This window comes from Melospiza melodia, chromosome 14, assembly GCF_035770615.1.
Source record: "Melospiza melodia melodia isolate bMelMel2 chromosome 14, bMelMel2.pri, whole genome shotgun sequence".
Classification (NCBI taxonomy): domain Eukaryota; kingdom Metazoa; phylum Chordata; class Aves; order Passeriformes; family Passerellidae; genus Melospiza; species Melospiza melodia.
Window position 1 is genome coordinate 16,440,868 of NC_086207.1, and position 14,002 is coordinate 16,454,869.

A 14,002-nucleotide genomic window follows, 5' to 3' on the forward strand; every position below is an offset into this window, starting at 1 on the left:
TCAAGCAATAATGGTTTATAAAGTTATTAAGACTGAAACAATAGAACATAGCAGCATGTTTGCCAGCTGAGTGAGTATCACCATTTAGTCACTTTTCCAAGTGAAATGGCAACTTAATTGTTATTATATGGCAGCAGGCTACAAATTAGTCAGTACATTTTTGGCACTTTTTTCTACAAAAAAAATTGCTGAAGTGTGAAAACACAGAGATTTCACGAGGCATTTACAAAAGAATGTTATTCTGAGCCTAAGTTATGATAATTAAAATTTTATGCCACCTTCAGTTTTAATATTTAAATATAGTATTTTGCTAATAGAGCATGCACTAAGGCATGTATTTACAGTATTCCTAAGGATATATACAGACATTCTATAACCATCTGTTCAATCTTCTTCTGATGGCTTCTGTAGAAACAAACCTCTTCACTCAAACCCTTAGAAAAAATCCTTTCCATGTATTTGATCCCCATGCCAGGAGAAGAGGAAAAGAAATTCCAGGCTGGGATTTGAAGCAATGTTAGAGGAGCTGAAATGCTGCAGCCTGAATTCCTTCTTACAGCAGAATAACCTGCAAACACCAAACTGCCTTTGCTCATGTATGTCCCAAAAATTCCTCCTTTTATTCTGAGTCCCAAGTTTATAATTTTTATAAATTTTGAGGCAAACAAAACCTGACATAGACCACAAAAAATAGGAGAAAAATCAAACAGAAGAGACAAGGGTTACAAGAGCAAAGCAAAAATGTAAAATGTAATATTAGCCAGAGAAAAAGAGCAGTATTATTTGGGGCAAAGATGTACAGTGGAGAATTCATCAAAATACACTGCTTTTGCTAAAGATTAGACTTCAGAAAGGACTGTCTAAACCACTGAAAAATATAAGACTTTATCCAGCATATGTAAGAGACAGTTTTTATTCAGAAATAAAAGAAATAAGACAAAAAAAAATGTTTACTGTACAGTCCCTATGTGAAACATGGCTGGTGAGGTCTGCAGACATCATGGGACAAGTTGCTTTTGAAAGATAAGTACAGAAATGCACACAGAAATGTACCATTGTTACATGTGAATTGTTTACTTTTCTTCTGATCCCTTCCCTTTGTAGTCCATTGATATTAGGTTCTAAGAGGGAACCCTGATGTGTGCAAAGAATGCCAGTTTTATGTTTTATTAATGCCCCACCAAGAGGACCACAAGGGCTTTCCTCCAGAAATGCTGCCATTATTATTATTTTTTGTTTCCGTGCAAAATTGCTTTAGTTTTGCATCACACAGATGTGTGCATGTGGATTTTTATGTTCATATACATGTGTGCCTATCTAAAGATATTCTTGTAAAAAATATTAATCAAATCTCAGTGCAAATTTGATTTTTCAGTTGTTTCCCAAAAGGGAATTATTTCAATATACTTGAGCACTTTCTCTACAGCAATTTCAGACTCTGTTAAGTACAAACTTGATCTCCAGATAATTAAATTCAATGCACCTGTTGAAGTGTGACAGATGTTAAGTTCTTTCTGTAGCCAAAGCAGGGTAGACTTTCTCCCTTACTGAATAAATTTAATGACCAGATGTAAAACAAAGTATTTTCCTGAAAAGCCTCAACTGAAATTAACTTTTTTTTTTTCTAAGAAATCACCTGCAGGCTGTTCTTCCTCAGATCAGCTCAGGGAAGCAGCACTGTGTCAAAGGAATTTCAATTTTCTTCCTTGGCACTCCAGCATTCAGAGTGTGTGCAGCATTAAGTGGCAGCCTACGGTACACTGGCACATGAGCACTGAATTGCTGAGACAAGGAAAAGCTTTGGATATTTCAGCCAAATTCCCTGCTTTGCCAGCAGCTGGGGCAGTAATGGAAGGCAGCCAAGAGCAGTTCACTCCTGCCAGAGCCACTCTGCTCCCCAAGGCCAGGGGAGCTGCAGAAGCCCAGGAAGCAGGTACTGAACCCAAATATGCTTCCCCCTACAGACAAAAAGAATGGCAGTGGATTGTAGCTTATATCCAGCAATGTCAAACTGCTTCCTAAGAGTAATCTCACAGATAAATTCAGGGTACAATAGCTCAGTACCTGCACCTTTCTGGAGAGTCCTCTCTATCTTTCCTTCGGAACTTGCTGATGGTGTCATCGATGGTGCTGCCAATCTTGTCACTGAGCTCCCCTAACTTGTCACTGAAAGGAAAAGTTGACTTTTTATCCCATTCTTCATCCCATTTGGACTTGGGCTCAGGATCATATCTTTCACCTGGTAAGACAAAGATAAGAACTATTAAAGGTACCCAAAAAAAGCCTGTGGCCTTTCTGGAATCCCTCTCAAGCCCCCCTGCCCCACACACCTGAGCTGTACAAGCTCACAGAGCAAACAAAGCTCCCCCAGCTGAATCAACTCTATTACAGCAAGGCACAGCATGGAATGTCCATCATGAAGTGGCAGGAATGAAGGCTCAAAGACTTTTGTTTATGGCAATGCCACAAGCTCAATGCCCAGCACATCAGGAGGCTGCTGGGCTCTGCTGGAGGAGCAGCAGAGGCAGGAGCAGCCCTGGCTGCAGAAGCAGCTGAGCAGGAAGGGCACATGGCACTTCTGGAACAGCCCTTACTGCAGGATATTCCACTCCTGGCTGAGCTGAGTGATCACTGGGGGTTTTATACACTGACATTAATACACAGAAACACAGTACCAAAATACTGAAAGAATGTGCATAATAACTTTTCATTTTCCACACTCAGCAATTAAAAAAAATTTTAAAATTTTTTAAGAGATGAAAAAAGAAAAGGCAGTAAACTCACCTTTTCAGGGGCCACTGGATACCCTGAACATTTTTCCTGAGCATTATTACCAAGAAATCAAAAATTTTTTTTTCTAACTTAGTATTTCAGACCTTGATATTGGTATTTTAGATTACAAACAGCTGCCAGTTTTACTTGAAATTAGCATATTTGTTGTACAATCCCATCAAGGAAGTCTAGAACACTGAAGAGTCTTGTTTGTACACACACAGCCAACTTGAGTTTAATTCAAATTAAAAAACCATTTTAACAAAGACTTTGCTATCAGAAGCACTGCACACTTCATCTTGTATTGTGATCTTGTATCAGATCTTCCTCACAAAATACAGGTGTATAAAGGAAACCAGACGAGCTCAGTTTCTACACAACATTCATAGGCAAACATTTATATTGTGGGCTATCATGCACATGCAACAAGCCATTTTTTGTGCATCTTTTAAAAATGCAAAATAGTAATATTTTTTTTTTACTTAGGCAGAAAGGAAGCACAGTGAAATAATCCCTACTTCAAGTTACAAACAAATGCTACTGCAGCTCTCATGATGTTCAAGGTGTTTTCAATTAAGCCATTTTAATAAAAAGAAAATTATGATTCCAGCACCATAAGGTGCAAAATTTGAATTATACCTATCTGATAACTTCATATCATATAGGGTGTATTTTCTTAGTAAAGACATAGGTGCAAGTCTCCAATGACATCTGTTTAGATCCATAAAACTTTTCCATTTAAGAACCTGCTACAAATCCATGAGATACTCAGTGAGATCTTTATCATTGGAAAAGGAGACACTGCTCAGAAATGTACTGCTGTTAAATTTTGCAGGAGAATAAAATGGCCTTATTTCAGTTTATGTCAGGCTCTCAAGCATTTTAATGCAGATTCCTTTAGAGGGATTTGCCTGTGCAATACAAATTTTTAAATTAAAATAGACACCAACTAGAAGCTCAGTATTTTCAGGACAAAATAAACTAACAAAAAAATCTTAATAAAAGCATTTTTGTTTAAATAACTTGAATCTTCTTGATTAGAAATCTCACCTGGGAAAGGGTTTGCTTTGTGCTGCAAGAAAGACTTTTAAAAAACCTTTACTCAACAAATGAAGGAATAATTCAAAACCCTTTACCACAAAAATTAAATACAAGACAGAAACTAGTCCTTTAAATTAAAAAACCTGAATGATACCTAAAGAGCACATGGAGAAATGATCCTACCCAGCCTAAAAGGATAGATCACGACTCTGCACAGAGAAGTCAAAAGATCAGTGAGAGAACAAAGGGACATGTACAAAAAGTACAAATACGGTGACTCATAAGTATTTCCTAAAAAGAGAATCACCACAATTCCAAGCAAGTAGCAAAGGCTAAAGGAATGTAATAAAACAAGAATTATCCTCCCTTGGAAATTTTTAAACTACTTTGCATATGAGGAAAAGGGAGAATGGAGAAGCAACCTGTCAAAAACAGGAGGGATCAAATCTAAGTGGAAGGCTCACAGATAAGAAAAGTAAAAAAGTCAGAAAGCATCAGGCAAACAGGTGAAGTTTAAGCCCTGCACAGCTACTACTGAGCTCTTACAGCAAACCCTTCTCTCAAAGAAATCAACAAACCAGAGCCTTGTGCCATTGGGACTTTGGTACTCATCCCTTACTAAAAGCAGCCAAGGATTTACTCAGGCCAGAAAAAAACACAGACTGGCAGCTGGATCATGGATGGCATGCTGGGACACATCAGATGGAAGCCCCAACAAAAGCTCAGACCCCTGGTACACACTATGAGAGGGACTGGGAGCAAGGAGTACTTAGTGCCTGTAAAGTCAGCTCTGACAGACCCCAGGAAACTCATACAAAATGCACAGATGCATTTCAAGGCTCCAAACGTGCTTTTGGGAAAGCAAAAGTGGATTGCAATCCTTGCCAAGGCAGCCCAGTACTCACTGTATCTGAACCCTCCGACACTGTCCGAGGACACCCCAATGTATTTGTCTTTGTTCTTCTTTGCTTTCTTCCTCTCCTCCCGCAGCCGATCGTCGTCTTGAGCAAACTCAACCATTTCTTTCACCTTCTGGCGGATGTTTATCCCCTGGTCCTTGCCATTCTCATCTGTCAGGTAATGCAGGACACAGATGATGGATGGAAGATGGGAGGGAAAAGGAAAATAGTAAGAGGCAGCAATACTGAACACCAAATTGATAAAAAAATTTGAATCGTAAACACAACGGTTTACGATTCAAAGATTTTGGGACTACTGCATGAGGTCCACTGCATCTCTTTAAAAGGGACTAATTAACAAAATTTAGATAAATGAGTTTGCACTGAATGGTGTACTTAAACATAGAAGAGATCAACAAAGGCTGAGACAGATCTTGTATTCTCCACTTGAACAATTTTAACCCCTCAAAATATCACTCTTCTTCCTCAGTCTTTTTAGCACAGTTTTTGCAAGTTTCATTGCAAGAACTCAGTCTCATGGCAGAACTGATTTTTTGAAAAATTGCTTTCAGTTGGGAAGTACTATAAGCTAAATGTGCTCCTTTCCAGCCTTTTTCACATTCAAAACACACACTGGCCTTGCTGCCTTTGCACTGTAAATATTATTTGGTGGGAGGAAAAAAACCCAGCTTCAAACAGATGTGTGTGTTTTGGAGCTCTAACCTTTTCTTCCCATATGATTAAAGCTATTCCTTTACGGACACCACAGGGGACCAGTCTCTAGTGCATATTTTAATATAAACCCCAACACTCATGTTGTGTTGGTTCTGTTGTTATTAGCCAGTCTTTTCTGCAAGTTCTTGTCTTCACTAATTAATACTCTAGGGCCCCACGTCTTGGATTCTGCACTCTTCACACAACTGGCAACAGTCACATTTTAATTAGACTGGGGAAGCTTCTAAGCTGGTTCAGGTGACTGACAACTCCAACTACTGTTTTAATTTGCTTATAAGATTTTTCTATTGCTCACCTACAAAGTGGTAATTTTCCAGGGATCGCAAATCATAAATGTGTTCTCTGGCACTTGTAACAACACGCTCTGATCCATTCCTTATGAGGTAAGCTAGGAGCAGCAAAGACTATAAAAATACAAAGCACCTTATGATTGCATGAACAAAAACTCTACCTTTCTTTTTTTGCAAAAACCCCAAACCTACCCCCCTCCCCAAATTAGTAAATACTAACCTTCCCTTTTTAAATACATGCTTATTATATCAGTCCCATGGAAACATTTTTTTCCTCACATCAATCTTTTGCTCTTTAGACGATCAAAATTGTATTTTTAAAACTTCAGCTTGTTACTACTAAATCACAGGTAGTTACCTTTATCAGCCACTGCTTGTTTTAAGATAAAGCAGTAGCAATTAAGGAGAAAAAGTTAACCTGAGAAATGAGGCATTTTCTTTTGCATCTTTTGTTCACAATTTTCCAATGGCTTTCACTGAAAGGTAACTCCTACAGGAATTTAAGAAGCCTTCTGCAGCATTCAATGGATATACAAAACTGCATTTCAGGATGACTTTAGACAAGTGACAAAACAAATGAAGTTTAAATAATAATTTAATTTCAGTTCTCTATGTTGAGGATTTATAACTAGAAAGAAATAAGGTTCTTTCTCTGAAGTAGTGCCTTTATCAGCTAAAACTATAATTTTATTTCACCCAATCTAAACCTGATAAGCAATTTCAAGAAGTCTTTATAACATTAAGTAGTTATGTGTGATAGCATTAAATATTAATTTCTATTGTACTTCAGGGAAAACAATTACTATGACTACAAAACATCAAGCACCTGTGAAAAACACAAACCGTGCTTTAGAATTAATTGTGTCTTGCTAAAATCCTGGCATCAAGAAAAACACAATATAACCTAGTCTAATACATCAATTCTAAAAAAGAAGGTTATATTTGCATAATTCAGTGAACACTGAACACCACTTTAAGTGCAGCACAACACAATCTCAAGCAAAAAGTTTCTACATGAAAGACAAGAAAAATGCAAATGACTCTGATCTTTTCCAAAACACAATTAGGACAAAAAAACTGTCATGTAAGATCTGCAAGAAAATTTGGCCCACTCAAAGGTAAACTACAACTTTTAAAGCATTACAAATTGACAGAAAATTAAGATTAGTTTGCATTTTATTTCAGGTATTCTTGAATTCTGTCAAAAAATGTTTTCCTGATAGCACAGTAACTTAACATCTCCTTCTCATGGAGCTCATAGCAATTCCTTTGGGTAAATTGGAATTGTGAGCACTAGTCTAACACCTGAATAGCAGCAAAATGGAATTGCTCTGTTGTGTTCATTAAGTAACATCTTAATGTGCTTCTAAACCCAGAAATTCTGTGGGTTTTTTTATACACAGCATTTGAAAAACACCTTTGAATTCACCGACAGAATTATAAAACATTTAGGGAAGAAATTCTATGTTGCTAGAGGAGAAAGTGCTGTAGGATTATCTGAACAAGAACTCCACCAGGACACTGCACGAGCACCAAGCCCTGATCCTTACACACCTTATAAACTCTCCTCCAGTTCTTTTTGTTGTCTTTCAGCATCCGAGTCCACAGCATGTTCATGAGCTCTGGAAACTGCTCGTACATAAACGTAGCCCTAAGGAAGGGAACAAAAGCAGCACAGAAATGTCGTTTGCCCGGGTTGGCCACAAGAGCCTGCTCACACTCGGGGCTGGCAGTAGATGGCAGGAGTGATCTAAGCCCAGCCACATCGGGTGACATTAAAGGGAAAAAGCTGTCCCTGTTTTAACTCCTACATCAGTTATTTATATCCCAGGACTACAAAAGAAAAGAGTAATTCTAAATATCTGAGGTAGTAAAAGAACCTTCACTAATTTGTAATGAAAATAATGCTGAATATGAATACCCTAATAACCACTGCAACTGATCAAACACAGAACTTCCAAACTTATTTTAACAGAAAGAAAATGCTCAAGGAAGAATTCAACATGTTTTGCTGTTTTTGTAGAAGCTACAAGAAAGTGCTTTGAAAATAAATACTCCAAAAAAATCAGCTATATGGAAAGAATTCTGAAGATACATAAATGAAAAATCAAGAATTTAAAAAATGCAGGGGCTTCATTTTTTGTTTGACAGTTTTCACTACATTCTATGATTATGCATTAAAAAACTTAAGACTTTATTTACAGCAACTTTTGGGCATTATCAGTCTGAATACCACAGAGTTGATTTAGCATCAAATTTCACATTCTTATATAAAATGTACCTTTCTTTTCTTCATCACTGAGTCAAATTATCACTTACTTGGCAATCTCTCCCATGAGTTGCCCTGAAGGTCCCCACGGATCATCATTGGTTGCTTCTCGAACCTTAGACTCTATTTCTGAATAATTCATAACCACATTGGTGCTGCAAAGGAAAAAAAAAATTCACACACATGAAGATTAGCATCAAAACTGAGAAACACATGAAAACTTAATAATGACACTAGTGCAGATCTCACTTAATGAGATACCTCTACAGAGTGGGAAAGAAAACAGCTTTAGTGCACAAGTTACCCTGAGGACACTATACACCACATTTAAGTTATCTTTAAGAAGGTTTTACTATTCTATTAGTCTTCAAGAATACAGATGAGAAACTGGGGATTACATTACAGCTGGATTCAGTCCAGTAAAAATGGCTTTGGGTCAAATTAAAATGCAAACCAAACCACCAGAGTCAAAGCTGATGGCTTCTGCAGTTAGGTAGGGCTTGCTTACAGGTTTGTAATGGCACAGAGTTATTTGCAAGAGGATTTATAACTCAATCAGAGGCACTTTTTTTGGAATGATGTTACAAGAGAAAATCAAGAACATCAGTACCAAACAGGTGTTAGTCAAAAAGTAACAAATAAAAAAATCACATGGAAGACTAAAGTAAGGGAGATGAGATTCACTAGAAAGTCTGCTTCCTAGCTTGAATTTAATTAATTGAGGGAAAACAGCCAAAGAAGCTGCAGAGCACTCAGTTACAATTACAGCAATGCAAATACTGCAAGGAGCTTGGGCTGTCTCTTCAAGAGGTCACAGAAAAGCCTTACTATGATGTTGATATTAAAATAGTAAATATGTGATTTCCTCTTAATTAATCCTTAAAACAGGTAACATCTGAGCCCAGCAACCTCCTTTGTGTCCCTAAAAGCATCCAGATGTGTTTGATAACAATAATTTCCCTCATCTTCTAAGGTGAGTGAACAGCCCAATAATCTCACCCATAGTGGGAACATTTGAAAACCTCTCTGCTTCTGGAGCACCAGGAGTCACCCCAGCAATGAGATCAGCAGTGACAGGAGAGCCGCTGGTCTCTGCTCTCCCTTCATACCTGGACTGTACTCAAACAACACATTTACACCTAGCATGTCATAAGTTTGAAAGTTTACTTAAAAGTACATCATAACTGATTCAGAAGCTAAGAAAAACCCCTGTGAGTTTCAACACAAACCCAATCCACAATGACAAATTAAGTAAACTACAGGAAAGATCTAATGATGTATAATGCAATGTGGAGAAAGCATTTGTTGCTTAAGAACCCCTTCTGAACCTGAATGACCTAAAAGGAGGAAAAAAAAAAAAAATCAAGATGCTCAATAGTCATCCCAACAGTTATCCCCCTGTCCATGTAGGAGTGTGCACAATGCAGCATTCAAGCAAATCCTGCTCAATTTTATTTGGCATAAGGACAGCAAAGATCTTGGAACTGGGAGATATAAACAGCAGAAACAAGAATGAAATCCCCTCAAGTCTGAAAGGGGACACAGAAGGTAATTGTTAAAACAGAATAAAATTTCTGGACTTAATCTTGGATTCTCAGCATGAAAATTCCTGCTGTCAGATCCTGATGTATGATTTTATTCAACTTTGTGTCTAAAGAGAGCATAAGTTACATGACTGAATAAATAATCAGCAAGCTCCCAGAACCTATCTATATTACAACAAGCATGTAAGAACACAGCAGCAGTTTGGAACAACAGCAATTAAGGTTTTACAAATTCATTTATGCTGAATACACCTCAAACTTCTGTTTCTGATATTTTATTTTTTGTACATACAAATGTAAACCAAGCCCATCTTTATTTCCCACATGTATGGAAAAAACACAACCCCAAAGCTCCAGGATTTGCAGCTTCCAGCACACTGGGTCCCTTGTCCAAAGCAAGGAAAGGCAGGGAAATGAATGGAAAGGTCCTGCTTGTTTTTATAACCCCTCCTTCAGCATTTGTTGAGAGACTTGATGGAGACTTGGGAGGGGGAAGCATAAAATGAAGTATTTCCTTAATTTCTTAGAGCAAAAAATTAAAGAATAGAAAATGCTTAAAGAGATGCAAACTTAGTGTACAAAAACAAATGGCAGCATTGGCTATGCAAGAGCTCAGGGCACGTGGCTAAAGCAGCAGCAGGGCTGGAAGGGGGAAACGGAAGGAAAACAAGGGAAACTAAGTAATGCCAAGAGAAAAAAGATGCAGTTAAGCCTCTCTAAGTACAGAAACATACTCGACTTCTAAACCTCTCTGCAGAAAAGTTATTGTTCTCAGCAACTAGGAGAAAGCTCTTTTTTAAATGCCAAGCTGAGATCTAATGGAATGAACCATTCCAAACCAAAGCATCTTAGAGCCACATTTAATTCAGGAACAAATGTAAACTTCAAGGAGAAAAAAAAAAAACCTCACTGTTGTATAGTTTGGCATCATTCCAGATCACTTAAAAATAACCATTTCTAAAAAGGTGGAAATACAGTTTTATTCTTCCTTTCCCATGTTTTCTATGGCCCTCATTCCCTGCCCTACCCATGATTCCTGCGACCTTTGCAGCAAAAAAATAATTTATGTCCAGATGTGAAGGGAAAAAGTGACTAGCTTGATTGCCAAGACTTCCTGTGATTGATATAAATTTAATATCCGAGGACACTTTCCGACACCAGGGGGGGCTCTCTGATTAGTTTATCCTGGGCAGCTTCCAGGGAATCGTGCTGGATCGCATGGAGAGGCTGCTCTGCAAACAAACGGCCCTGAACGCCCGGGGCTGACAGAAAGGAACTTCTCAGGCAGGGCTGACAACCCCTTATCTCCCATTCTGCATCTGAGCCACCCCGAATCCTTCACCGAGACCCTGCCCCACTGCAATCTCGTGACAAGAACATTTACAGAAACTTCTGACATGGACAAAGATACTAAACAGCAAAGTGTATTTTGAAAGTTGCATGCAAAATAAGGGTACAGCAATAAAGGGGTTGACATGGACATCACAAACTGTTACATTCTTCTGTGCCTTACATTTAAATCTATTAAAACAGATTAATGACAACAGATTCTTTTTACTCTTTATTGTACCCTTCCCAAGTGATTTCAGTATAATTTTCTTTTTTAAGAAATAAAATTGTTTCCAAAAGCCAAGAGAGGGCACTGTCACATCTCTATGGAACAAGCAGTGAGCAAAATGCTTTTAATTTTCTTGCAACTTTAAATGTTTGCACCTTCAGTTTACAGCAACACTGAGCAGGTAGCTCAAGTCTGAGACTAAATTCCTCTTAAGTGAATAAATGGACATTGCTAATAAAGTCAGTGGGTAATAGCTGTAAATACCTGACTATTTCCAACTGGGTCCTACTGGATTACCCTACAGTGTGCTAAAAAACCCAAAAAATAAGCAAGAGGGGGAGAGGAGAGGGATGTGAAAGGGGAGAGCAGTACTGAACACTAGGCAGCAAGAGGGGACAAAAAGTTCTGTACCTCCTGATATAAAACTCAGATCAGAGGATCTGTGAAGGTACAAAAGGTCCTGCAGTATCTGCCACTTCAACATTTACAGTTGCAATAGTCTGAGAGCATCTGAACTTTCAGGCATGAAGAGCATAAAAATCCCACGGGTCTGAGATTATTTTCCTCAGCACTTTTCAGTGAAACAGGGAAATGAAAGGCAGCTTGTGGATGGCCTGCATGAAAACAAAACCTTACAGACTGCAGGAACCCTGCACAGATGACACACAAACCAGGCAGACCAAGAGCAGCCCGGTCTTCCTGCTCCTTGTCAGCAGATACTGAATGTAACCCACAACGAGGACAGAAATGCACATGACCACTAGTAAGTGATAAATGTATCTGCAGAAAACTTCTATTTGTGTTTCATTTCAACAGACTCCAACAGATATATCTGCCTACTCTGCTCAGGCTTCTGATTTTACACATGAATCAAGCTGTATTGCTCATGCCCATATTGATGGGCATGAGGTATATTCTGCTCTCAGTAACATATTAGTGCTTCATCACCATTAGTTTTTCTTTTTCCCCCTATAAAACAGCCACAAAACAATTACTGAAAAAGATTTTTTTTTTCTATTCCAGACTAAGAAATTATTTTTAAAATTACTTTTGTGCTGGCAAAGTAAAATCATTGTACTTCCACCCAAGATGCTAGTAAAAAATTAAATAAACACTATATCCTGAATAGAAATGTTTGTTTCAGAGTGAAGATTTTTCATTGCTCAGGACTACAAGATTCTCTACAGATTCATATGCTCTAACTGAAGTCAATTATCTGTTAGGAGATTACAATCACTTATACACAACTATAACTGTACTGCTTCCAGTAATGGCTTCCAATTGGTAACATTACAATTAGTTTTGTTGTGCCTGAACTAATTATCCACATCAATCATTGCTGCTTCCAAACTAAAAAAGAATTCTACCCCAATTCTCTCTATACCATACACCTTGAGTTAGAAACTCTGGAAACATGGATGTGGGGACACAAGGCTCTGCATATAGTCAGCAACATAAATGGAAGAGTATTTCCTCAGCTAATTACTCTACTCTAAGATTAGCCCTCAAACAACATTTCATAGCAATGATTTAAATACACTGCCAGCAAACCTGCTAAAGGATAAGATGCAACAATTTTTGTTTATGAGATTGAGCATTTTGATGAGAACTCGGGATGCAGCATGAAGCATCCTTACTAGAAGGAGTAAATACTCCACTGCCCATGGCCTTCCTTAAAGAACATCACACAGAGATTTCCACTTCATGCTCCCTTCCCAGCATCTCTTTTATCTTCCACATTTTTCCATGGTCAGTGGTGTTCTGTTCCCTCACCACACTGACAATACATTCAAGTGCATGAAATCACAACTCATAAAGGAAGCTCACAGGTTATGGGCAGATTTTGGGAGCAATGTTCTTGGATAACTATTCCTAAGAAAATAATTCATTAGGAAAGAAAGTGTTATACATCAAATTTTCAGGTCTTCAAATATCAAAAACACTCAGCATTTTGTATGAATGCTCAAATACCAGTAGTTTCTTAAACATGCAGAAACCTTTGAACAGCATGTGCACAGCTAACTTACACTCAAGAAAATAGGCACCATGAGAAAAGGAGGTATTTATAGACTAAAGGTAATGAAAGAATAATAAATATCTATCCATCCATTCAGAGTGGAACTTACTTGAAAACATATTCAGCAATCAGAAAGCCTAACAGATCTTTGCCAATGTTCCTGCACAAATGCAAGAAAAGCCTTGACTGTGCCCTGGGGTGAGTCAGAGCCTCCATGAAGGCATGGGCAGGATTAGAGCTGCCATTGATGTGGGTGGCGTCACTCAGGGCACAGGCACAACTCTGGGCATCACATCCACTGAAGATTTGTGAAATGCCAGGTCTAATCTTATGACAACTAAAATAACCAGAAGCCACAGAGAGGGGACATTACAACAGTTCCTTTATAGTGATGATAAAGGTATTGGATTGGACAGGGTGAGCCTAATTAGGAACACTTCTCAAGCCTCTGGGAAGCTGCCCACTGTGCTGAGGGACTCGGCTGCAGGAACAAGAAACCTGGCTATGCACTTACATTTTTTCAATGTATATTTCAAACCAATTACAATATCATGTATACATGGGACTCCTATGTGCATAATATTCTGCCTTTAACTATTACACCAAGGACACCTCTGGATTATGCACCTTCTGTTTTCCTCTTTTTTAATTTTACAACTGGGAACACTAAAATACTAAAAGCTGACATGAGAAACTTTGTACATCTTACCACCATTAACAGTTTCCAACGAGACACCATTCTGCAAATATCTGCTTAAGGACTAAGCACAGAAGAATAAAAATTCAAGCTTTACTCATGTGTATGTACCATACATCCAGTATGAACATTAATGCTATTCAAACAAACAGCAATACTAAAGAATTTTTTTTAAAGAAT

At 38.1% G+C, this 14,002-nt stretch overlaps 1 protein-coding gene across 1 annotated transcript in view; it reads right to left on the reverse strand.

Moving 5' to 3' along the window:
- CLINT1 (clathrin interactor 1) overlaps positions 1 to 14,002 on the reverse strand; it is a 46,682-nt gene that overhangs the window by 13,139 nt on the left and 19,541 nt on the right. Inside the window, exons 2-6 of the mRNA XM_063168931.1 lie at positions 8,057 to 8,161; positions 7,292 to 7,388; positions 5,743 to 5,851; positions 4,719 to 4,883; positions 2,065 to 2,239 (exon numbers count right to left, since the gene is read on the reverse strand). Of these exons, the coding sequence (XP_063025001.1) occupies positions 2,065 to 2,239; positions 4,719 to 4,883; positions 5,743 to 5,851; positions 7,292 to 7,388; positions 8,057 to 8,161 (651 nt within the window). The remainder of the gene's footprint in view (positions 1 to 2,064; positions 2,240 to 4,718; positions 4,884 to 5,742; positions 5,852 to 7,291; positions 7,389 to 8,056; positions 8,162 to 14,002) is intronic.